The sequence below is a fragment of the Gymnodraco acuticeps genome, unplaced genomic scaffold (assembly GCF_902827175.1).
Source record: "Gymnodraco acuticeps unplaced genomic scaffold, fGymAcu1.1, whole genome shotgun sequence".
Taxonomy (NCBI): Eukaryota; Metazoa; Chordata; class Actinopteri; order Perciformes; family Bathydraconidae; genus Gymnodraco; species Gymnodraco acuticeps.
Window position 1 is genome coordinate 12864147 of NW_022990238.1, and position 27597 is coordinate 12891743.

Sequence of the window (27597 nt, forward strand, 5' to 3'; positions counted from 1 at the left end):
TTGCTATCGGGATGTTAAGAGCATTCCATGGAATATAGCAAAAAGTGTATCTCGAGCCGGTTTCTCAAACTTACCTACCCCACCTTTAATAACAGTGATTTCTTTAATATATAAATAACACAATTTGCATTCACAAATCAAAATCATTCAATGTTAGTCGCTATACAACAGTGTTTGTACAAATCTCAGTTGAATTAATAGTTGAATAGTAAGATTATCAGATTTCATTTAACTGTAAGACACTGAGTTTAATAACAATGTGAAATGACAGTGCAGTGCACTAGATCTACACATTTTGAAATATAGTGCATACAGTTTGGTTGGAAGTCTGTGAGAATATAAACCGCTATGGTTTGGACGTGTTGATACATAAATACCTTTTTGCTGTATACTGTACTAACAGATCCCACTTCCCACTTGTATATCAGTGATGCATGCAGCCTTGTCCTTGGCTGCTTGAAATAGTAAACCGTATGAGTAAGACTTGCAGGCAGGCGAGCATCTTTTTATACTGCTTGGCTGTGAAATCCATGAAATATATGACAATTGCACCAGGGACCTTAATTAATTAAAAAACACTTTGCCAAGTACGTCAACAATGTTATTTTTTCAAATGATTGGTGCTATATCTTTAGTAGAGCTATTTAATATACTGTAGCTCCCTCAAGGAGGAAACATTTTTGGAAATAACTACAAGCCTGATTGTCATTAAAGATCAAACAACATTCACGTGAGGTCTGAAAATATTTTTACATTTGTTTTTAATATATTTTAGAAAATTACCGGCTGCAAATGGCTAACGTTAACTAGCTCTACCCCTGATGATTTTCAGATGTCTTGTTGTTAAAAAAACATAAACAAAATCCCATGAAAGTTGAAACAAAACTGAGAAAGTCCAAAACAAAACTCATTAACACTCCAAAGTAATAAAAAAAACGACTTCCCAACTCTGAAAATGGGATTACCCAAGGAGCATGAATGCACCATTGACATTGAATCTCCAAGTGCCATATTAGTTTGACTATTAACAGACCAATAACATTTTTACTTTTGCTTCACAAAAATTGTACACCCATCCCGACAACTGTATGAACTATTCACCTCCAACACTTGAAATGTTCACCTCCAACCACTTGTCTCAAACAAGCCAGTTTGGATACATTCAATAAATGTTTCATACGGAAATAAATTATAAATATTTTTTAATTCAAGCTGATAAACAGATAACTTAGACTAATCTCAGTTCTAATACGGGGGCTTCAACTAACATAACCACACACATGCTGGTACTGATGAGAGGCACTATTACACCAAACACACCTGGTTCAATACTAATGCTACTTCTTCTATCAACCATGGAAATGTACGTATCAATGCGATGTCTATTGGCACTGACAAGGTTTGCATATGGAAGGTTACCTTAAAAATGAGACATCTACAACTTTAAAGTGAAATTACATTCACAAAATAAAAAATACTTTTTTATGGATTTTAAGTCATTTAGGTCAATAGTTTTGTTCTAACAGACTCTTTTTTATTTTGGAAATACTGAATGATAACGTTAGCTTATGAATCTTTCCAAAATGGATGCTGCACAACATTTTAGAAACCAACCTGAATAACTTACTTCAAAAATGTATGTATCAAAGGCTTTTCTTAAATTAACTCAGGTCAGTTACTCATACTCATGGCTCACCAACTCATCCCTCATGTTTTTAAGTACTATGACTTTACATACCATAAAAAAACAAATAATGGTTTGGATTATTAGAAGCACAGGCTCTCTACGCTTAAACTGTAGTCAAAAGTGGCACAAATCAGATTTTTCTTTGTGTGCATATGTGACTCTATTTTTTACATAATAGTACAAATCACATTTAATATAATCTTTTTATGTTTGATTTGTGTCACTTTCCCTTGTGGTCCTAAATCATGAATCCATGCACATTTGTTCTAAGGCTTGCAGTGCTAGCAAAGTATTAATAATCTGTAGCAGATAATCAATTTAACAAAAGTTTAAAAAAGCGCTTTGAGCTTTTTAAAACAAGTTTCCCCGGTAACTGTGTTCTTCCTTATTAACTTGTGTGATAAACTGAACACTAGATCGTTCCTTTCCCCAAAAATAAATACATTGACAAAATATAAATAATTGTTTTGGGTAAAAGATTCAAATGCATCACCTTGATCCAACACCTAGCAGTGTAGCAGCGCCCAAACAGTATCTAGAAATTGTCCAGTTAAGCATTTCAACAATACTGAATTAACCAAAGGCCCCTTATCCTCAATTAGATAAATAATGAAGGTTTTGTCACTTGAACAATGTTGATTTAATAGAAATGATATACTATGTCTTGGTATATACTGGCTGTACTGCATTTGTGACATATCTTATGATTAACTTTTGTGTTTAGTTTAAGCAGTTGGATTATTTGACAATCAATGACTACATATTACTGAGCCCAATAAGGAACAGTGGTTGAGACCACGTCCTGTGACAGTACACTTCACCTTAAGTAACCGTCTTTAATTCTGCCCATCACATGCACCACCACATACACTACAGTCCTTGCTGCTGTCTAACAACCCCACCCACAGTCAGCAGCTTCTCCTAAATACAGACTGAGGTTCAGCCCGGTGCTTACACACTCCCTCATACTGTCACTTCTGTTTTGCTGTTGGTGACAAAGTATGGCTGTGGAGGCATGTAGCGAGTTGTGTGCAGCTCCTTCTCTATGATGCAGAGTTTCTTTGATCCGTAGCTCTGTCGCAGCCCCAGCATGTCCCTGTTCTCCCAGGAGCTCAGCAGCCCCTGGCTGGTGGCAGGGCTGGAGCCGTAGGCCAGCCACTGGGAGCTGTGGCTCCGGGAGCTTTTGTACTTGTATCCATTCTGCTTTGAAGACATCTGTCTGGGTGGGCTGTATGGGTTGCTCGGCTCTGGCTCCATATCCACAGCTTCCATGGGAAGGCTGCCCTTGGTTGTCATCTCCATCACTTGCCGCCGGTTGCCGTATAAGCTGTCATTCGCTTTCTCTGCTAACAAACACAGATAAACATCATGGTAGTCAGGGTTCGAGTTATAATCTGAGCTTTATGGGGGTCTTTCAAACTAACGCGTGAGTACGCAAGCACACACACACGTCCAGCAGCAGCAGCCCTCTACTAGCTACAAACTTAAATATGAAAAGGTTCAACTACGCACACACATCATCTCGGCTTGCGCAGCACGCTCACAGGCATAGATTGTGCAATAATTGATTGTGCACCTTGGAGGTGAAATGCAGGCATATTGTCATTCAAGAGAGAATACGATGCGTAGTTCTTTTGGAAAACGTGTTTTTCTTTTAGCCTATTTACCTCGTTAATGTACATAATACTCATTACATTGACACATGCATTGTTTGTGATTACAATAATGGTTGTTGGTAATGTATTAGCGACCCCCACAGATGTATCATTTCACTGCTTTCATAGGAGCTCAGACCCCTCCTTATGAGAGCTCAGCTCCCATTGGCTCCCACATGACCTGAATCCTGATGGCAGTTCTTTATCATTTCCCCTTCATTAGCCATTACATTAAAGGTCACCTATTATGCAAAATCCACCTATTCATATATTTTATACATAACCATGTGTCCCCTCAGTGTGAAGAGATTCTGAAAGTTTCAGGACAAAAGATTCTCTCACTTTTGTCCTGATCCATTTATATAAAAACCTGTTGAACGAAAAAAAAAAAAACACCTTATCACCTGAATCTCCTCCTAGAGCACCATTGTGTTCTTTTTAACCAAATGTCTCTCAGAGGGCCGTGGGGAGGGGCTCCTTATTTTCATCTAAAGCAACAGACAGAGAATCAGCACTTTTGAAGCAGGGCTGAAACAGAGATGGGATGCTACAATGATCCGTTTGGTATTTTGAGCCAAACACTTCAGAGACATGTTTTGTATCTGAGAACTGTAATATATTGATGAAAAACAGAATAATAGGGGACCTTTAAATCTTGAATGCCGGAATAGACATGCAGGTAAATAAATGGACCTCAAGTTGAAATGTGTTGCTTGAAAACAAAGAGAGCAAAGCTCATATCATCAAGCATCACACAACTAACTCACATTGATCATCCAAATGATGCACACTAACAAGTTTGGAGGAAAGTGTGATGTATACAATGTAGTTTGAATACTGTGACGAAGGTAACTTCGTCACTGTGGACTGACGGCTTCGGGCCTTGTAACATTGCATGTGGTTTGGTTTGGGGGTGTTCCCCAAACCCGTCTTGTCTGTTGCTCCTGATTGTGTTCACCTTGTCCCCTGTGTTGTCTCCTCCCCCCTCACCTGTGTCTAATTGCTGATTAGTGTGTGGGTATTTAGGCTATGTTTCCCTGTCTGTGTGGGAGGTAGTGTGTGTGAGATCCTGGTGGCTGGTGACTGTGCTCACGTGAACAGCAGATTGAGGCTGTGTCATATGTTTGTGAGTAATAGATGCCCACACCGGGTTGTATTTTGGACGTTCTGCCTCTGCCTCCTTGCTTGGTCGGGCCGCTCAACAGTCAGCTTCACAAATACAGACTTTATTAATCTACAGTTTATACACCAGTATATGCATTAACCTTTAATAACCTGTAATTACAGCTTGATGAATCAAGAAATTCAAGATTCAAGCCTTTATTGTCATGTGCACAGTAGCTACAGTGTAGATATAGTAATGAAAAACTTAAAGGTGGGGTAGGTCATTCACTTCAGAAACACTTTTTGTTATATTCCATGGAATGCTCTTAACATCCCGATAGCAATGAATATATTAAATGCTTTGACAATAAATACATTAAAAAATGTCATCTGTGGAAGCCGTGGCGCTGTAAAAAGCACGACCAATTAAAGTAACTGGATGGCCTACCTGCCTGTCAGCCTTCCAGCTGTGCACAAACTTATCTCGTCCCCTCATTGGTCATGTGCGCGTTCGTGTGTTGGAGGAGGGGCTCTGTGAGGAAGTCTGAAGGAAGGGGAGTTCTAGCGCACTCAAGCTGGTTTCTCCATTCTTACCTACCCTACCTTTAAGTCACAGGCTCCTCAACAGGGCAACATGAATATATATAGGACATAAAACAAATGAAACAGATAAAATAGTGCAAGAGAATGTAGAAGAAGAAGAATAAATACTGATCATTGGTTGTTGTGTTTTCCAATTAGAATTCCATTATCTCTGCTGTGTTGTTGATGCAGTACCCCTAATAACACATCATGTTAAGTTACAGATAACACTTTATTTTCGTCTTTAGAACAAGGAACTGTGTTCTTTGGCTTGGTTGATGTTTTCTTTGAGTATCTTTTGAAGAGATAATAAACAGTTAAGAACAATATCGATTTTATGAGTTTTTTGTTGCCCTGTTATTGTCTGCAAGTATTCATTATAGGCTACAGAGCCTTAACAACCTCCACCAATAAGTTGGGGCATCCGGAGAGGCCATATTCACTTGAGCACTAATTGAGCATGAGCACACCAAGCTCCAGCATTAGTCTGTTCTAACATTTCAGACTTTTTTTGCAGTGAAATGTCACTTTTAATCTTGACTCTTCATCTGAGTTTCACATCACGGTACAGGAAAGAGATTTTTTTAGGACTAGCACATCCTGTACAGCAGCTACTTCTTCTAAAACCCATATGAGTGCTGATAGAAGAACACATATATTAGGAGAGGCTCACGGTGTACAGTATAGTTGCATCTCATCACCACTCCTCAACTCATTTGTGTTTTGATTGCTCCTGATTGTCTCCTGTCCCCAGTCTCATTAGCTAAGATTTGCTCTATTTTTATTTTCCCTAATGATCAGTTTGTTCGACGGCGCTATCAGTGGTTTAGCAGCAGAGAAGCTTCAGCTACCTGGTGCATCACTAAGAGTGTGAGTTTTTTAAAGTTATTGGTTATATGTGATTGGACCTACTACACACACGCTGATACAGTGGGTGTCATCCCTATCACACGGACGTCTGTCATACATAGTTATTTGATGCATCTATGAAAAGACTCACGTTTCAATGAGCTCAATAGCTTCAAAGACAGAATTCACAAATACCTTACGCAACACTTTGATATGTTTTTTTAAATATATATTTTCTAAGTCAAGCACACACGCGAATGTGACAAAATAGATGTCAATAAAATGTAGGACTATATTTCATTAATATCATTGTGATTATTCTTGCCACAGAAAACAATTTGATATATGGTTGAATATCAATTGCTTAAAACATTTTCATGTTCATGTTTTTCAATTATAGTCTTAGCAAGTCAAAACTTAAACAATAATCATATATTCTTTAGGATTTAGTTATACAAAAGGACCTCTAAATATTGGAATCATGCCTGCTCCCCTATAAAGTAAAAACTCAAAACATAACCTGGTTGCTGTTGCATCTAAACATGACCTTGTAATGTACATAACAATTGCTTCCTTATTCTGTTTTATGGTTATGATTAGCAGGAATGTATATTTGCTTTCACATACTTTGACACTACAAACAGGCTTTTTGAAATGTATTGAACATCATGTTGCGGAGTGATACTATTTTGGTACTTGGTATTATTTCTTGATTCAAAAGCTGTGTGTCTGGGCAGTGTCTGCAGACTTTCCAAAATTAGCACATGAGAAGAAGCACAAACTTGCTTCTATAAATACACATTCAGTTCCCATCTCTGTTGGCATTGATTGACTGTGGATTAACTGAGAAGGGTTTCTGTCAGCCAGAGATTTGATGGAGATTCAAACCAACTGGTCTCCTCCCGTTTAAAAGACTGAAACATGGCCATATCCACATGTTCTTACATCTTTATAAAGCTTAACTAAAAAGAGAGAAAGGAGGCAGTGAAGCTCACTAATAACTACAGCTATTAGATAATAGAAATAATAGGATGTTAAAGATGACATTTCTGCCCCCTATTGTTAATTATAGTGCGTTCTTCATTTCTTAGATAACAGATTATGTTGATTCCAGTTTACTCAATTAAACCTTGACACCTATATGATGCGGGATAACCTTGATTAATTATGCTAGTTTTATTCATGAAGGATGTAATGTGCTAACTAATCAGATCAAATGATGAATGGCAACCTGCTTCTTTTAACATAATGGCTCATGGTAAACAACTTCTTACCCACAGCCTTGAGCGTGGCGTACGTGTTGAAGTCCTGTACCGGCTGCTGCGGCTCGTACGGGCTAGTGAGGGGACCCACGGCCGGGTACAGCTGCGTTAGCAACGTCGCTGTGTGAGCCGCGTTGTTCATCTGGTTTCTATCTAAAGGAGGGGAAACACAAGTTGTTAAAGCCAAGTCCATGGTTCATTTCGTTTTTTCTTAAATGATAACATATGGGAATTTTGTTTGAAGTGCGGTAATTCTTTGGTTTTTTTCCTTTTGGTTTTTTTAACTTTTATTCCCTTAATAACGGTTACAAAAATTCTTTCCATCTGCTATCTAAGGCTGGTGCTGCAATTAAAATCATGGTGGGAAAAATAAAATGTATACTGTACTGTTCATTGTACAGTAATTTCAATATAATAAATGTAGAAAGAAAGATGTTCATCTACATGAGATATAATCAAAATAATAATAAACAAAGTGGAATTAATTTCACCAAATATATTTATTAAAAATAAACTTCTTGAGATGGGTGATCTTGTTTTCTAGGGGGTTCTACACATAATACAAACAATTGATGCAACAACATTAAAGTGGCAAACCACAACAACAATTAAAAGGGGTAAATAAACAGACATAACCAGATAAAATACACAAAAATGATTAATTGTGTCTCTCTCTTGGTAGTGTCACTTTCCTTTTAAGAAGGCTTTTCTGGGGACCCAGCTGGAGAGTCATGACTGCTCTTTGTGAAACTGTACTAATCCTACAGTAGATATCTGGTAATTTAGGGGTGCACAGCAGAGAGACTGGCCCCCTGCCTGCTGGCATGACACAGCAAACAGATGTTCAGAGTGTCTTCTCTGGAGGACAAGACTGGAACGTACTAATTCACAGGCGACTGTTTGAAGACTGCCACATGTGCTGTGGCTTATATTAATACATCTTAGTATAAATATGGACATGTTTATGGCCGAACACCTCATGCGTTTAGCTTAGGGATGGGTATTGTTTGAAATGTATCGATTCCGATTCCGGTTCTGCTTATCGATTCCGGTTCTTATCGATTCCCCGTTTCGATTCCAAAATTGTAAAAGAAAGAGGTCAAATGTTTAGATAACAAAAATATCTTTATTCTTTTAAGCTTTAACTGACATACAAAATATACATGCAATACAATGCATTGCACAATAACTGAGCTATGCCTGTGGCAAGCTATTAACAGGCATTACACTGTGCCTTGTCTTTTTCTTTTTTAGTGTAGTGGAGCCTCACTCTAGAGCGTTTACCGCGACCCATCTTTGGTGTTATGAAGTGACTGAGCTCGTGAACTGTCTACGTGAGGGCGGGGGGAGCCTCGCTGCGGGGAAACTGGACCTCTGTCGCCGCAACTTACATGATGCCGTTTAAAAAAATTAAGGGCGGTGCCGGCCGTCAGCGTACCGAGCCGGCCGTCAACGGCCCGCTGACGACCGGCCGTTCTGTGATTCTCCAGAACACACAGATGGCCAGTCCGCCAGATAAAAAACAGATAATTATTACAGAAAATAGGTTAATTAGGCTCTTATTCCCCACTGGTCAGCAAGAAACTTTGATACTGTGCTAATTAATTTGGAAAGTCTCAAATTATCGATGCTGTCTCATGAAATGATGCAGAGGACAGCCACACCTCAACAAGCAGGGGGTGTAATGAGTAATATCCCAGTCCAAGGTCATTTAAGGTATCACTGGGTTCTTCTTAAGTTAAGACTGTCTTTGTAAAAATATCCTGTGTCCTCCAGTTTATTTAAAGCCATATTAAAAACTATTGAGAAGGACAGCGCAGCACGTCAGTAATGGTTTTATCTTAATACACCCTCACTACATATTTTGTAATGGTTGATGCTAAATGCTTTTCTTACAAAAGTAACACAAATCTCCAAAAATAAAAGGACATCTCTGCATTAGTTTGCCAGCTTCCTTTCTGGGCTTGTTGACCTGTTTCAGTTTCATACAATTCACCATAAGTGGGCCATGCACACAGGCTGTCATTCAATGTGATCTTGTTTAAGCTTGCCATTCGAATTAGATCTGCTCCCATAGAGCGTGAGTGAATGTACTTCACTTGTAATTTACTGAACTAGGATGATGCACTATAAATACTGCGTTTTAGTAAATCCTATGTTCGTTTCCAAAACATATATATAGATTTGTTTAATCTTTGGATGCATGGATTTATACGTGAATGGACTTTATCAATCCTAAATTGGGCAAATATTTTTGTTACAGCAGTAAGTACCAAGGCATTGCACATTGAGCTTATTAAATTAGCTCAATGAATCAGGGAAATTCTTCTTTTATGCATGGTTCTGAAGTAGGCTATAGCTATTTGATTTGTCACTTGATCTTTGTGATAATCTAATACTCCAGTCAAGGTCAGGGTATGCCTTAAAGGGGCCCTATAGAGTGGTGCAGGGATGACGTATTTGTGTAGGCCGACGCAGAAGTAAGCTGCGCATGGGTTCCCTCGACAAAAAAGCAACAGGATTTCTCCATAGGATTTTTGGAATATTGCAAAAAATAAGATCTGTGGAAAATGATAAATGCACGTTTTGTTCAGCCGGATAATCTCCACATGTCCACTTTTATATTTTCGAATCATAAATCTACAGATAAGATCCCTGCACCACTCTATTATGGGCATTTTCAGGTTCATATTTATATGTTGTGCCTCTACTGTGACATGTCTATATGCTTTAATGTTTAAAGAGTGCCTTATTTGCACCTCTTTTCACCCTCTGTATGAAACCAGAGCCCAGTCTGCTCTGATTGATCGATAGATGTCGATAGATGTGTGGCCGTCGATGAGCGTCCTGTCACCCTACTCAGATTGGTGTGTCCCGCCCCGTCATGTCTTTTCGGCCGTGCCGACACCTTCCGCCGCCGATTCAACATGTTGAATTGGGAGGCTGTCGGTAAAAGGCTGTCTGCAAAATAAATCACTCTGGTTGGCTGTTCAGCTTAGCGATCGGTGCATGAGAAGCGAAACGGAAGTGAGGGACCCAAACAAACGATTAAGAAGGCACATCTGAGATTTCAGTTAACTCCAGCTCTCGACACAGGTTTGGGAAAGCCCCATGAGCTTCTCGCTGTAGAGTGAAAATGGAACGCACATGCTTTTTGTTGTTTGTTTATATCACGCAGTCTGTTCTTCTTCTCTCTGTGTATCACGCAGTCTGTCTTCCGGTTGTTGCCTCTTTTGAATGACGAATACACAGTACCACCGCCTGCTGGTAAGGAGAGTTATTGCTACTCACGCATGCACAGTTCGTACGTGCTACTTGGCCATCGGCTGAAGTCTTTGCGGTGTGTTCCAGTGCGACTGTTGGCCAAGACGCAGGAGACGTGAGGCGACACAACAGTCAGGTCCGTCGGGACGTGTTCTCTGGTGTCAGATTGGTGTGGTCCTTACACCCCAATCTGACAACAGAGAACACGTCCCGACGGACGGATTGAACACACAGATTGGTGTGTCTTCTCATGCACCAATCGCTAAGCTGAACAGCCAATCAGAGTGATTTATTTTGCCGACGGCCTTTTACCGACAGCCTCCCAATTCAACATGTTAAATCGGCGTCGGAAGGTGTCGACACGGCCGAAAAGACACAACGGGGCGGGACACACCAATCTGAGTAGGGTGACGGGACGCTCATCAACGGCCAGACATCTATCGACATCTGTCGACGCCGAAAATCGGCTTGGTGTGTAAGGACCTTACACATACAATGTGTTGAAGCGCTAGCCTATAGAAGCGCGATTGTTAAATAGAAGTAAACAAAGGAGTCCAATTCAGGAGTTTCAGGCAGGGGGGGGGGGGGGTTTGTGGTAGAGTGTGTACTTTGGGATTTTAGCCTTTGCGGAGCATTTAGATTCACAAGAAACAATGTAACACCCTTCAGGAAAGGGAAACTCAAAAAAGCACAATAGGAAAGACGCCCCAATAGTTATGAAGATGTACATGCTTCGGCCAAACTGTTTTGCATCTCTGTTATCTAACATTTCCTTCTATACATGGTCCAAAAAGGGAATACATTAATAAATGAGGACATTGTTTTTGTGAATATCAGGTGTGACTTTTCTATTTTCAGGATGCCAAACTCCATTTAAATCTGGGTGCTGATGTTTGTACTTGTTTGTCTCTTTAATCTTTATCAGACTTTGTGTTGACGGAGTGTCTGTTGTGCTTGTACTGTTGTCAAAGTCACAGCTTTTTTTGTCAGCTACTGGAAGAAAGTAGGCCACTGCTGGAGACTTGTAAGGTTAAAGACTCCATGGTTGTTGTGGGAAATCAGCGAGTTAACGCTCCAGACAGAGACATCACCCTGGAACTCATAAAATATTTAATAGGGTATTTTGGGAACCGAATGCCCCAAAATAAATGGTACAAGGAGAAGGGCGCTGTTATTTACAGGCAGCCTACTTTCAAGTAGGTGATGAAATGATTCTATTATCTTCGACTCCAAGACTTTGGGTCAATATCTTTAACTTTCTGTCAGACTCAAGAAACTCAAACACTACATTTATAAGGTATGTGCATGCATTATTGATAATAATCAGTTCATATTTGTTCATTATTAATTTGATTATTAGTTTAAAATAGTAGTCATTTGCTTTTGCAAAATTAACAGGTTTATCCGTGGTCTCATTGTTAATTGTAAAGACCATCAACTAATTTTCTGGCCTGCGGTGGCATTATTGATTTTTATTGTTATTTATAAATGGCATTAACGTTGGTTTCAAAATGGTTTTAATGTACTAATTCCATTACCCTTTTACAATCTGATACAGATGAGATACAAGACAAGGCTAATAATCTGTACGGTCACTTTCTAATTTCATAATCTTTGAAACAACCCATGTGTCTCTTTCCAAATGTCTTCCAGCTCTCTGTATTGTCAGTCTGTAATGACTTCCTTCAAGTTTTAAGGCTTCAGTAGACAGTCGAGTGCAAGGCAGGTGGAAAATAGACCCATCAGTGGTAGCAAATGATCAGATGCTGTCAGAGGTAATGCTGCAGAAATACATTTCTATCTGGCAGTGAGGAAGTGGACTGTTATTCACCGGCGGGGTGTTGGCAGTGAGTGGAGACTTTGTTCTCTTTGGCTGACTGCCTGGAGTAAAAAGAGGCCACACTTGACAATTGCCCCATGTGCGCACATGGCCAGAAAGACATGAACGCAATAGTACTGGTGGCCAAAGAAGCCCAGCACACATAATCTGTATAACTGGTGTCTTGAGGAGAATGAGAGCTCATAGCCCAGTCTAACAGATTTGTGTTATCTTTGACAGGCAATGAATGAGGAGCAGTCTCCCTTTTGTGCATTTCAATCACTGCTTTGCCCCACTATTCGTATTATACAGCGCCTATACTAGCTGGGGCATAGACACACCTGCCACTATGAAGCACAGCTGGAGAGGAGGTAAAGGACGGGTCCATGTGCTAAAAAATCACCTCACCTCTAACTAGTGTTAATTTCGTCAGCTATTTTTTAATTTAGTTTTAGTCTTAGTCCTTTGTTAAATTTCCTTTTTAGTTTTAGTCATATTTAGTCACCTTCATCCTGTTTTTATTTAGTCAAGTTTTAGTCGACTAAAAGTCTGAGCATTTTAGTCTTATTTTAGTCGACTAAAACAGTAACTATTTTAGTCAAGATTTAGTCGACTAAAAGTCTGAGCATTTTAGTCTTATTTTAGTCAAAGAAAACTAATTATTTTAGTCTACTTTTTGTCAATGAAAACTGTTGAGTCTTTTTTTAGTCATCAGATTATATAGAACAATTTCAGTCCAAACTAGTCTAGCCATCCATCCACTCCATCCATCCATCTTCCCCGCTTATCCGTGGTCGGGTCGCGGGGGGTAGCAGTTCCAGCAGAGAGCCCCAAACTTTCTTTTCCCCTGGCGACATCAACCAGCTCTGACTGGGGGATCCCAGGCGCTCCCAGGCCAGCGAAGAGATATAATCCTCCACCTGGGTCCTAGGTCCTACCCCTTGGTCTCTTCCCAGCTGGACGTGCCTGGAACACCTCCCTAGGGAGGCGCCCAGGTGGCATCCTAACTAGGTGCCCGAACCACCTCAACTGGCTCCTTTCGACGCGAAGGAGGAGCGGCTCAACTCCGAGTCCCTCCCTGATGACCCGAACTTCTCACCTTATCCCTAAGGGAGACACCAGCCACCCTGCGGAAAACCCATCTCGGCCGCTTGTATCCGCGATCTCGTTCTTTCGGTCATGACCCATCCTTCATGACCATAGGTGAGGGTAGGAACGAAAATGGCCCGGTAGACAGAGAGCTTTGCCTTCTGGCTCAGCTCCCTTTTCGTCACAACGGTGCGGTAAAGCGACTGCAGTACCGCTCCCGCTGCTCCGATTCTCCGGCCCATCTCACGCTCCGTTGTTCCCTCACTCGAGAACAAGACCCCGAGATACTTGAACTCCTTCACTTGGGGTAAGGACTCATTCCCTACTTGAAGTGGACAGTCCATCGGTTTCCTGCTGAGAACCATGGCCTCAGATTTGGAGGTGCTGATCCTCATCCCAGCCGCTTCACACTCTGTTGCGAACCGATCCAGTGAGTGCTGAAGGTCGCAGACCGATGAAAGCCATTAGAAACCACATCATCTGCAAAAAGCAGTGGTGCAATCCTTAGTCCACCGAACTGCAGACCCCCTCCCCCACGACTACGCCTCGAAAATCCGATCCATGTATATTACAAACAGGATTGGTGACAAAGCGCAGCCCTGGCGGAGGGCCAACCCTCACCGGAAATGGTGTCCGACTTACTGCCGAGGACCCGGACACAGCTCTCGCTTTGGGAGTACAGAGATTGGATGGCCCTGAGTAGAGACCCCCCTCACTCCATACTTCCCGCAGCACCTCCCACAGTAACTCCCTGGGAACTCGGCTCATACGCCTTCTCCAAGTCTACAAAACACATGTAGACCGGATAAGCGTAACTCCCAGGCCCCTCCAGGATCCTTGCGAGAGTAAAAAGCTGATCCGTCGTTCCACGACCAGGACGGAATCCGCATTGTTCCTCCTCAATCTGAGGTTCGACAATCGGCCTGACCCTCACTTTCGAGTACCTTAGAGTAAACTTTCCCGGTGGAGGCTGAGTAGTATGATGCCTCTGTATTGGCACACACCCTCTGATCCCCCTTTTTAAAAAGGGGAACCACCACCCCCCGGTCTGCCACTTCCTTCGGTACTGTTTCCGACTTCCACGCAACGTTGATGAGACGTGTCAACCATGACAGTCCCTCAACACCCAGAGCCTTCAGCATTTCCGGGCGGATCTCATCCACCCCCGGGGCTTTGCCACTGTGGAGTTGTTTGACGACCTCAGTGACCTCCCCCCGGGAGATTGGTGTTGATCCCCCGTCATACTCCAGCTCTGCCTCTAACATAGAGGGCGGAGTTGTCGGGTTCAGGAGTTCCTCAAAGTGTTCCTTCCAACGCCCTAACACTCCATCAGTTGAGGTCAACAACGTCCCATCCTTACTGTACACAGCTTGGATGGTTCCCTGCTTCCCCCTCCTGAGGTGTCGGACAGTTTTCCAGAACAACTTTGGTGCCGCCCGAAAGTCCTTCTCCATGTCTTCTCCGAACTTCTCCCACACCCGCTGCTTTGCCTCGGCCACGGATGAGGCTGCTGCCCTTCGGGCCTGTCGGTACCTTGCAACTGCCTCGGGAGTCCCCCGGGATAACAAATCCCTGAAGGCCTCCTTCTTCAGTCGGACGGCTTCCCTGACCACCGGTGTCCACCAGGAGGTTCGAGGGTTACCGCCCCCTTGAGGCACCTAGGACCTTGAGACCACAGCTCCCCGCCGCGGGCTTCGGCAATAGAGGCTTTGAACACCGACCACTCTGGTTCAATGTCCCCAACCTCCACAGGAATGCCCGAAAAGCTCCGCCGGAGGTGTGAGTTGAAGGCCTCCTGAACTTGGGCCTCCTCCAGACGTTCCCAGTTCACCCGAACTACACGTTTGGGCTTACCAGGTCTATCCAGAGGCTTCCCCCGCCACTCGACCCAATTCACCACCAGATGGTGATCAGTTGACAACTCCGCCCCTCTCTTTACCCGAGTGTCCAAAACATACGGCCTCAGGTCCGATGATACGATAACGAAATCGATCATGGACCTTCTGCCTAGGGTGCTCTGGTACCACGTACACTTATGAGCATCCTTATGTTCGAACATGGTGTTTGTTATGGCCAATCCATGACTAGCACAGAAGTCCAGTAACAAAGCACCACTTGTTACTGGATCAGGGGGGCCGTTCCTCCCAATCACGCCCCTCCAAGTGTTTCCATCATTGCCCACATGTGCGTTGAAGTCTCCCAGCAAGATTAAAGAGTCCCCTTCAGGAGCCCCATACAGGACCCTTTCCAGGGTCTCCAAGAAGGCCGTATACTCTGAACTGCTGTTGGGTGCATAAGCACACACAACAGTCAGAGTTTTCCCCCCCATAACCCGCAGGCGTAGGGAGGCGACCCTCTCGTCCACTGGGGTAAACTCCAACAACGAAGCACCTAACCGGGGACTTGTGAGTATCCCCACACCCGCCCGGCGCCTCACACCTTGAGCAACTCCGGAGAAGTCTAGCCAAAACCAATAATTTGTCATTTTAGCAAATATAAATAAATAAGATTATATCTTGTCCTTATTTGATGAAAACCACAGGTTGAATGATGAAGAAGCTTTGCAGAGAGTATCTGCTCAGGTTTGTGGTGTTTTTACCAGTGTTATGGCCAGTGTTATGGCCACATTGCTTCCCTTCTGATGAAACAATGCATTCGCGTTTTTTTCTCCGCCTCATTGTAGCGAAAATGGGCCCAAATATCACGTCGTTTCTTTCTCCCAAGCAGTGGTGGCTTAAGACTTTTTCGTTGTCAGTCATTTTGACGGACAGGATCGTAACATTTCCGTCATAATCCATTATTACCCGTCGAGTACACAATTTATCACTCACTCGCGCTGACGGGGGTATTCGGTTAACGCGAGTGCGACCACTGCTCCCAAGCCCTGTTGTTGCCATTTTATTTTATGTTGAATAAGGTTAGTTAGTTAGAGACCATGAGTTAGACCCGAGTCTTCCTGACAGTTCATATTGTGCCGCTGCCCGGTGTAATTCAAATGTGCCGCCGCGCGCAGCACCGGAAATGGAACTGCTGGGAGAAAAACGGACTATCAGAGATGTAACGTTATCTTTGATAATATGTCGTCTCCTCATTTTTCGTCAATGAAAGTAAAGAGAGATTTTGGCATAGTTTTTATTTAGTAAACTACATTTTCGTCTAGTCACTTTTCGTCAACGATATTACATGATGATTTCGTTACAGTTATTGTTTACTGCCGTCGGTGCCGTCTCGTCATCGTCTCGTTTTCGTCATGGAAAAAAAGGTCGTTGACGAACATATTTCGTCATTGTTTTAGTCAACGAAATTAACACTACCTCTAACCCTGTAAAGATGCTGTCAAGAATACAACAATCATCACTGTGCTGTCTCCAACTCTATTACACAGAATCCCTCCATACATCCATGTAAGATACAGCAGCCAGCACACTGCCCAAGTCAGCACAAAGGGAGAGCTACATTTTACATTTCATATATTCTGAAATAGCACATATGAATGAAACATACAATTAATCGTCTGGCTTGTAGCTTTTCTTATCTTGATACCCCAGTCTTACACCTTATAGTGTCCCAATACAGGACTCCAGGCCCTGGTGCTAAGACCCATCTCTAATGGTTAGACCCAAATGATGTCTCTTAATTGGGCTTCCTTATTAAAAACTAATGTTTACATGGCACTGTATTGTATTGTTATATTGCCAATAGTTAATGAGTGTGTATATATATAATATATATATGTATGCATTTTATTATACCCTGAAAAAAAGACTACAGAAGAATTGAGGTGAAAGCAAACATATAACAATTGTCATATGTAAAGTTATTTTCTGCCTCAAGTTAGAGTCACTGAGGTGAGACAGCTGCAACATTTTTTAAAGCAATTATATTTTCACTACGGAATTGACATTTTGGTGAGGTGGCTTCACATATTTTACAGTACAACGATCTTAAGTGTTATCTTAAAGCTTTGATAATTGTTCTTTCATTTACTCCAGGGACTTGCAGTATGTTAAAGACTCCAGCAATGTTTTATTGAATCATACTATGAGTTATCTTACTGTATACAATAGTTGTATATAAATATAATACTATAGATAGTATACTAAAGAAAGATCCCTCCGGAGAATCTGTCCTAATGTGTTGGCTTGTTTTTAATGAACTGATCATTATTCTGCCACTCAACTCAGCTGATCATAGGGAGTAAAAAATAAGCTCATCACAGACATCTACCTCTTAAAACAGACTGCTGTTGAATTTCTGATGTTGGTTATGTTTGAAGTTCAATTTCTCACTTCAGATATATTTATAGTACACATGACAGGATTGTAAACATGTAAATATAAAGGTGTAAAGCACAGGGGCTCTTTGGAAGCAGAAGATCACAATGGAGCAAAATAAAGCAATGGATCCTATTATGCTCATTTTCAGGGTCATATTTGTATGTTGTCCCTCTGCTCTGACCTGCTCTGACCTGCTCTGACCTTCTCTGACCTTCTCTGACCTGCTCTGACCTGCTCTGACCTAAAGCTCTTTATTTTTCTCATACTGCCTGTGCTGCAGCACTTCTTTTCACCCTCTGTCTGAAACCAGAGCCCAGTCTGCTCTAATTGGTTAGCTGGCCCACTCTATTGTCATTGCTCCACCACTGATGTCCCGCCCCTTAACCTACAGTATCACTTACAATGTGTTACAGCGCAATAGAAGCGTGTTTGTTACATAATGACGTCACTATGTCACAGAAGTAAACTCCCTCTGGAGGGAACTTTGGGATTTTAACCTTTGCAGACCATTTACATGCACAAACACCTATATAACACACTATAGGAAAGGGAAAGTCCCCAAAACCATAACAGGGCCTCTTTAATAGTGCTTTGATTTAATAACATATCTACAGTCTAGTTATTTGAATTCTCTAGATCAGGGGTGCCCACACTTTTTGGGCTGGTGAGCTACTTTTGAAATGACCAGCTCACCGAGGTCTACCAACCAAAAATAAAATCCCAAATTGCAAGGGTTGCTGAATAACACGTTTTATTTATACATGGGATAATAGGGCTGCAACGACTAATTTGATAATCGATTAATCTATCGATGAATGAAACGACTTATCGACTATTCGGACTATTACTGTATGCCTTGCACAATTTCTCAAACGCTCTTATTTAGCAATCAACTTTTAGATTTAGCTTGAGGTTGTTTTAGGCATGTGGAAACTAACAATGAAGACAATAAAGATGAATACTTGATTCAAAAATACATACATTATTAAATTAACAAATTGTTTACAAAATTAACATTGCTTTTTATTTAAATAAAATAAATAATATTTCGCATCAAAAGAAACAACAATGTTTTAACAAATCGTATTAAATAATCTGATGACAGAACTGTGAACAGAATAGCTGAAACTTTAACAAAATAAAGAGTAACTCAGTTACCTCTAATCATTAACCCATGTTTGTATAATTGAGTTAACTGCGTGTGTTGCTGCTAGCATACATAACACCTGACGTGGAAACGTTACTCGTGGATGGGCTGCAGAGCTGCTAGAAAGACAGTCGAGCCCGGTGCATTCCTCCGTCTGAATGTGGAGCACTTTTGATAAATGTTTAGACACACTGCTCGTGTTACCGCCCTCACATGCTGAACTCTCTTGGCAAGGAGCATTGTCCACCTCAAGACGGGTAACATTTAACCACACCTTGGAGCGCTTCTCTCCGCCATCTCCTCCGTGTGTTGCTGCATGTAGCAGCCGCGTGTGTGTAAACTGCCTCCTCGCGCACAGACGGGAGAGAGATCTCGTCTCGATTGGAAAGATCAAAAATACACCGACCATAGACGCATTTGTTTGTCTTTTTGCATGTTAGAAACGAGTTGGCGACACTAAGACTGCGAGATAATGTTTGTGTAGCAATAATACATGACCTTTCTCAACTCGCTACTCGGAGGGAAGTCGCTGTCATATGCCTTGTGAACACTCCGATAATGCCTCTCCACGTTACCTTTCTTTGGCAGAGCGACGCTTGCTTTACAAATAAGGCAAATAACCTTTGAATGTGACATCACAACAAAATATTCTTCCTCCCATTCTGGGTGGAAGTGGTTTGTCTTTAGCTTCTTGCTCGGTCCCGCACTCATTTTGTTGTTTGTCTCTTTAACTTAATTTGAGTTTTCCCGGCACTTGACTGATTTTGTATCGCTTTGCATTCTGGGTTAACAGACTGGAAAGCGATAGGTCGCTTTTTCTGTCAATCAAGTAAACTCCTGAATTAAGTGGCAGGGGGGCCAAGGGAGGAGGGATCAAAACTTGTTTTGTCTATTTTAACGGAGCTGGATTTTTTTTTTAATGAATGACTCGCGATCTACCAGCATTGCCCTCGCGGTCGCCCGCGGTCGACGTACACCTCTGCTCTAGATGTTTGCAATGATGGGAATCACTCATCAAGAATTGTTTTTTGAGAGAGATATTTTTAGATCATTTCTGCTTGTGTTTTTGCATCAAAACATTGTGGAGCGTATTTCTGGATTTGCAAAGAATGTATGCATTTTAGTGGGATCATTTGCATTACAGGAATTACAGTGTCCACATTGAAACTGCTTGAAAATATGCGCACAACTAAACCCAGGCTATGTACAGGAGATAATAAGAGATAGGCAGTCATCTGCCATGTGTGCAAAAAAAATGAAGATGTTCATGTGAGCCTCAGATTACACCAGGTGTTTTCTCTGATTAGCAAACCTCCCAAGCTAATCAGTGAAATCACCTGCTGTAATCTTCTGTTGTAATAAGAACACGCTAACTTCTGGCCTTCCACGGCACGTGAATTATCACTGAAACTGATTTGCATCTGAAGCAAATGAAGCTTCTCGATTAAGGGAAATCAGTAGCTTTAAATTTATATATTCTAACTGAAGCTACAGCTGTAATTCTTTCACTATATGATGCTTTGGACCTGATCATTATAAGGACAATATATCCTAAGTTTAAGTCGGTTTTTTCAGCTAGAGCTGGTATTTCCAAATGATGTATGCAACCATTAAAATGCTGCTTGACGTTCTGTGAAACCTTTTAAATTGTGAAATGCCATTTTCCATAATTATCCAGCTAGAGAGAGAGGCAGAGAAACCTTTATTGACTGGAGCTGTCAAGGCAGTAAGCAGGTTAGCATTTAATAAGAACAATTATTCTCTGTGTGTGTGTGTGTGTGTGGTGTGTGTGTGTGTGTGTGTGTGTGTGTGTGTGGTGTGTGTGTGTGTGTGTGTGTGGTGTGTGTGTGTGTGTGTGGTGTGTGTGTGTGTGTGTGTGTGTGTGTGTGTGTGTGTGTGGGTGTGTGTGGTGTGTGTGTGTGTGTGTGTGTGTGTGTGTGGTGTGTGTGTGTGTGTGTGTGTGTGTGTGTGTGTGTGTGTGTGTGTGTGTGTGTGTGTGTGTGTGTGTGTGTGTGTGTGTGTGTGTGTGTGTGTGTGTGTGTGTGTGTGTGGTGTGTGTGTGTGTGTGTTGTGTGTTGTGTGTGTGTGTTTTAATGTGTGGGGTCGTTGCATAAAATAAGTATTGGCTATACAGAAGAGTTTCAAGTTGTTGGATTTAATTAGTTTACATGTTAAATGATAGCTGAGGTCATGACTAATTGCTTGCGCAGCCTGCACTATTGTGAAGCCTTTTTCTTTTTGACGCTTCAGGTAATTCAGGTTCCGCAAGCATATATACAGGGCTCAATTTGAGGTTGATATTTTTTTCAAATGAAATTGCAGAGTTTATATGAGTGTGTATTGGTTTTGTTAGGGCCATTCTGGTCAGTAAAGGTATATGGCAGCATCATTAGTGAATAGATGCAATGCAACCCAGTGTTTAAACCAGTGGTTGGTGGCCGGACTGTAATTCTGACTGATTTTTGTACAGGGGTCATTTTAATTAAATCTGTTGAAAGCATTGACTACTAAGATCAATGTAGCGGTGTCACTTTAATACTTCCACTCAAAAGGCATTAACATTGGTGGATTGACACAATAAATACTCATCATTGCAAACTGTATAGCCTAACTGGATGGTCCTCACTTACTATGCGTAGGATGCAGCATTGGTTTTTATTAATGTATAAAGCCATTTTAGGTAAGCTTCCACTGTACATATGTGCCAGATTTGCTCCAGTTTGTGACTCTTACAACCTCAGATCCAGTGCCTGGATGCAGTTCCAGGTTCCTGCTGTGCGGACTGAGGCTGGGAAAAGGAGTCTTTTTTATTATGGTCCTTGGTCTTGGAATGACCTTCAATCACGCCTCAAACTGAGGGCACTTGTCCCTATAGCCTGTTTTTTAAATTGAAGTTGTCTGAGGTCCTTACCACCAGCTGCTCTTTCAGTAATAAGTAGTGCACCTTTCTTACTGTCCTAATGTGCACAATGTAGTGACTGCTTTTTCGTCTTTTGTTTACTTAGTTATGTTCTCTGTATTTTATATGTTTGTGTTATGTGTAACATTGCTGCCTTCTTGGCCAGGTCAGCATTGCAAATGAGATTGTATCTCAATGCTTTTTATCTGGTTAAATAAAGGTTAAATAAAAATAGTCACCTGTGAATTTGTATGTATTTTACTTGTATTGGAAAAAGTAGGTACACAAAGACTGGGTGAAGTATGTCTTTGTCAAGGTAGGAACTTTGTAGCTTGTTGTATTATCCTCATAAATATAAAAGCAACTTAACCCCATTCACACAATGGGATTGCTATGCCTTTATCTGTGTTTTCAAAGCTCAGAAAAAGCAACCTTTTTAGAGGATAAAAACTCTTGGAAATAAATATACTCCTTCATGAACTAATGGCACAAAAAAAGCCCCCGTTGTGTAAAGAGTCTTTAAGTGACTTGTTCCTTATTTAGTTGTCCTCAGTTAGAAATAAAATGTCAACTATTTCTGTTCACAAACGGGGAGCCCCACTGGTTTAAACAAACAACTCTGTCAATGAGTATGTAGGTGTACAGCTAACAGATTCTGTGTACTGCTTATGTTAGTACTTACGTAGACTGTTAAGTGTGACTCTTGTCTGGATATTCTCGTAGTGCTGGCCAAGTCCAATTTCATCCGTATGTTCTGAGGCAGGATGGCGGATAACATGTGCAAGAGCTCTGTAAAGATGAAGAACACTCTCAGAGATGACATTTTTCAGTAAATACCAAATGCACTCCGGCTTTTTAGTCCTTACAGGAGGTGCGTTGTTGAAATAGTTTGAAATCTAAGCAAGGGTCAAACATGACACAAAAGAACACTGGAACGTAAATTTGCCATAATGCAACTACAGTGAGTGTCTGTCTTTACACTCTCTCTGCCTCCTAAATGACCCTCATCACACCACCATGGCGTCATCAGGGTTCATTTATTTGGCTTGACACAGCTCCCGCCAAAACCACTGACAAGCGTTTAACAACAACTGTGTGTTTTCTATCAGACCTTAATTGTCCTTTTCAGTTGTTTTGCAAATTAGTTATGTTTCCAACTGTTGAGTGCTCAGGATATTTTTGACAAGGATACATTACATTACATTGAAGGATACATTACATTACATTGAATTTTCAACCATATTTATTTAAGTACCTCCCAAGAAATGCAACAGAGAGGCACATAGACTGGGATTGTGATAGTTATTCACAGTGTGGATTATGTTGGGAGCCTGTAGATTCAATAACATGGAACATACTCTCTCAAAGAATGACAATGAAACACACTGTCTGCACAAAGTCTTTTGAGTGATCAGCAAGAGAGTAGTAAACCTCTTTGTGTGCATTTGTAAGGTGTGTTTGAGGAAATATTGAGCATGTCTGTGTATTAACCATCTAGAAATGTTTGATGCATGGGCGTCACTTTGTTTTCAAAAGTGGTGGGGACACTTTTTTCTGATAAAAATAACACTGTATTGCGCGCCACCCATTTTTTTACACACTAATTTCCTTACTATTTGCTCGCAACACCTGTATAGACAGGGTCTACAGTGTCACTGTCAGACTGTTTCCGTAGAAACCATTATGTGTGGCCAGGGGAACATTATTGAGGAAGCCAATGATCTCCGTCTTTTTTAAGAGTCTTGAACACGCCTGGGGGATCCTCCCCGATAAGATTTATTTTTCTTTTAACATGTAAACTACGCATTCTGGTACTCTCTGACAAGAAAATAAAGAACATTTACTTTAGGCTAACAGGCCAAACAACTTGGTGACACTTTTTGTTTGTCTGCACGTGATATCTTTTCATTCAACTTTAATTGTACATTTTGCAGATAGTGGACAATCTATACATAATTGTTACGTTCAACCAACGTATAGGCAGCCGAAAAAAATCTGCCCCTTCCCCTTCAGACTTCCTTTCAGAGCCCCTCCTCCAACACACATGAACGCGCACATGACCAATGAGGGCACGAGATAAGTTTGTGCACAGATGGAAGGCTGACAGGCAGGTAGGCCATCCAGTTATTTTAGCCGGGCCCTAAAATAATTGGTCGTGCTTTTTACGAGAGACAGCAAGCGCGTTTCGTGGCATCTGCAGGCAGTGGCAAGTACTTCTGGCAACTGCCACAGAGGCCGCTACTCTGTGGTATATGTGGCAAGTACTTCCGGCATATGCCACAGATGCCACAACTTGCCGAGGCATCTGCCGCAGCTGAACGGGAGTAAGAGAAGGTTTACTGTAGCTGCCACTCGCCTTCCGTGGCAAATGCTGCTATTTAAACCCGTATTTATCGTGTAAAATGTTGCTGTTTTGGCATGACTTTATCGAACTGATCTGTACACAGGACTGATGATCTGTACACAGGACTGATGATCTGTACACAGGACTGATGATCTGTACACAGGACTGATGGTCCGATCTCTATTTTTTTAACATTATAATTTGTATTCGATTTTACTTGGAGAACGTGGTTTGTTAAAATAAATAAACGTGCTATTTTTATGATAATACTCAAGATATATTATAAGTAAATAAAGACAATTTATTGACATTAAGATCTATCATTGTTGACCAGAGGTGGGAAATAGGCTAACTACTCAAGTACTGTACTTGTGATTTAGAAATAGCCTCCTTGTGCTTTTGTTGAGTATGTAAATGGTATGTAACTTAGTGCTTATACCCCACTACAATTCAGAGGTAAATTGTGTACTTTTACTCCCCTACATTTATTATAGGCTACCTTTAGTTACTTACTACAGATTCTGATTAATGATTAGAAATATAATCAAGTCTTAAATCAGACTTTAGTTACTCCTGGAGTGAATTCACAAGCTACCCTGCAGTATACAAAGTCATTAAAACTAGCTGCACCTTTACCAGCTTTGATAACACTTTAATGATCAATCATTATAATGAAAACATGTAATATCTACTTTAAGTAGGCCTATATTGTTATGCTAATAATTGTTGCGCTTTTACTTGAGTAACATTTTAATGCAGGACTTTTACTTGTAACAGAGTATTCCTAATTTAGGTAGGCTACTTCTACTTTTACTTAACACTAGAACAGCCAGGGGGCGCTGTATAGCCATACCTAAAACCGCCAACGTGTAAATATACCCGCTATTAGAATGCATTGATTTTCAAGGTACAATGTTATTTTATTTATCATACTAGAACACAATGAGTGTTGCCACTTCTCGCCATGGCATGTGCCTTGGCATTTGCAGGCAGTGGCAAGTACTTCCGGCATCTGCCACAGAAGCCACTACTCTGTGGCATATTAACATAATTCCTTTCTGTCATTGACTTTACCAAAGTCTTTATATATTTTGTTGGAGGATGGCGGGACCTACGATTTTCATTGCCATAAGCAATAGCTGTGCACATGATAATATAAACATTTTAATGTACTGGTTTAAACTGAACCTTTCACCCTTGATTGATTTACAAGTTATGCTTTGGATAATATGATAGATCTTGCAGTTATTGAAAAAATATGAAGAATGTCTAACTTCAAACTCTAATGTATCTTATGGAACTGATGATATTGGAGTTCATTCCCCAGTAATGACACTGTCTTCTTGTTAGCAAAATCATTAGCTGATACTGAACTTCTTCTTTGAATGATCTACCTTTAGAGCAAGCCACTCTGCCCACTCAGGAAGTTCACAAGGTGCTGAAGCAAATTCACATGTAGGCTAATTACATTGGGAAAGACTTCTGTAAATCTTGTTTGTTTTTTTAGTTAAATCAACTTTCCAGTATGAACACTTGAATAGCCGTTATTTATATCAGTTAATCATAAAAGTTTTGAAATGCGCTAAAAGCCGAAAACAGAGAGTTAGGCTATTTTCCCTGCATTCATGTGACAGAGCCGAGAGCGGCTGAGACGCAGCGGCTGGGAGGCGGGGTTTAAGGACAACTAACAGGGAAGACGAAACCATGTTCCTCCTTTTGTGAGGGGCCCCTGCATACAAATACTGCAGCCTACTGTATAATTATGATGATTGTTGAAAATGCACTTTTACCATAAGGCCAGCATTTGCATAGCATAGCAGCATTTGCCACGGAAGGCGAGTGGCAGCTACCGTAAACCTTCTCTTACTCTGGCATCTTGTGGCAACTCCCGTTCAGCAGCGGCAGATGCCTCGGCAAGTTGTGGCATCTGTGGCATATGCCGGAAGTACTTGCCACAGATACCACGGAGTAGCGGCCTCTGTGGCAGATGTCGGAAGTAGGCCTACTTGCCACAGATACCACGGAGTAGCGGCCTCTGTGGCAGATGCCGGAAGTAGGCCTACTTGCCACAGATACCACGGAGTAGCGGCCTCTGTGGCAGATGCCGGAAGTACTTGCCAACTGCCTGCAGATGCCACGAAATGAGCCAGGCTCCTACTGCTTTTTACAGCGCCACGGCTTCCACAGATTAATTTTTTGTATGTATTTATTGTCAAAGGATTGAATGTATTCATTGCTATCGGGATGTTAAGAGCATTCCATGGAATATAACAAAAAGTGTTTCTGAAGTGAATTACCTACCCTACCTTTAAGCAGACCTTTTGCTTGCTTATTTGAACAACTTCAAACATTAAAAAATTAAGAAACAATTAACTTTAAAAATAAATAGACATACAGTATTTCTCTTACATTTATAATTGTCTGCTGTTTACATCGGTACTTTCCAAATTGAAATGTGGACAAAAAAACGGGCACACACAATTTGCACATATGGCAATGCAATAAATATCAAAACACACTTTTAACACTGACAAAAATGTGCTTATGACTTTCTACTAAGCATCTGGCTGAGTTTCATTAAACGTGTCTTGACTTTAAGAAATTGTTAAAGAAAAGAAAATGTTAAACTGAACTGTGGTCCAACATAATCTGTAAAAGGATATCACGTTGAGTACACCTTAACTTATTTTCATAGTAACAGGTTTATTTACAAATCAACTTGTTGCTTTGTGACTTTTTTTAATCAAATGTAAATGTTTTGCAACCAGTCGATTTATTACATTGCAGGGCTCAGCAACACATAATAACTGATCAGCTTTTAGATGTGTTGATCAAATCAGCGATGACCTAAAATGATGACCTACCTTGACATATTTTCTCTGTGTGGACGGTGCGACTTCTCCAAACCTAGCTTGGTGAAAATTCCTATCAGTGCCAGTATGGCCACGACCCCGCAGATGACATACACAATGAGGTTGGTTTTATCCTTCGAGGACTCCTGCGCCACGTCCACTTTGGGCGGGGGTCTTCCGGTCATCATCCACGGCGGGGTGTCGTAGTTCTTGCAAGTGGTCTGGTCCAGCCGGGAACTTTTGAACGCGCAGCAGAACCTGAAGCCACAGGTGCCGCAGCAGTACAGGTAGTTTCCGGTCTGGCACACGAACGGCGGGTCCCACTGGCCCATCACGTCGTAGTAGCCGCGGCACTTGTCCTCCGTGTGCGGGCTCTCCGTCACCTCCCCTTCCTTCGAGTCGTTAAAGCCGGTCACCAGCATGAATTCGTCCCCGGTGTGAGACGGCTCGCCCTCCGCGTCGCACACCATAATTTTCACCAGAAAGTATCCGAGCAGCAGCTCAGTGACCCGCATCGTTGATCACTTTGTACTCCGCACTTGACGCCCTGGGGAGCTCTCACAAGCCCGGACGCATCTTCCGAGAAGACGAAACAAAGCCATGCGTAAATGTGTTTAGGCTGGTTCCAACTTCCATGCGTAAAGGCACAGTGCGCCTTTTTACTTTTCTCTCCTTTGAAAACTAACTGTAAATATTGTGCAAAGATATAGTCCAGGCTTCTTCCACTACTGTAGTTGATAATAGGAAAGGCAGTGCACCTGTCTGCT

The 27597-nt window shown here is 41.5% G+C and overlaps 1 protein-coding gene across 2 annotated transcripts; it reads right to left on the minus strand.

The window, feature by feature from the left end:
- Nucleotides 1-27: 27 nt before the first annotated feature.
- On the minus strand, nucleotides 28-27597 carry shisa9b (shisa family member 9b). 2 transcript variants are annotated; one of them, XM_034220183.1, is made up of 4 exons: nucleotides 26843-27597; nucleotides 22317-22423; nucleotides 7152-7292; nucleotides 28-3030 (listed from the first exon to the last, which is right to left on the minus strand). In XM_034220183.1, exons 1-4 carry the CDS (start codon nucleotides 27343-27345, stop codon nucleotides 2651-2653), a joined length of 1131 nt encoding a protein of 376 aa, XP_034076074.1. In that variant the 5' UTR covers nucleotides 27346-27597; the 3' UTR covers nucleotides 28-2650. The 2 variants fall into 2 exon arrangements, with proteins under 2 accessions (XP_034076074.1, XP_034076072.1); XM_034220181.1 differs by having other exon boundaries at nucleotides 28-3033.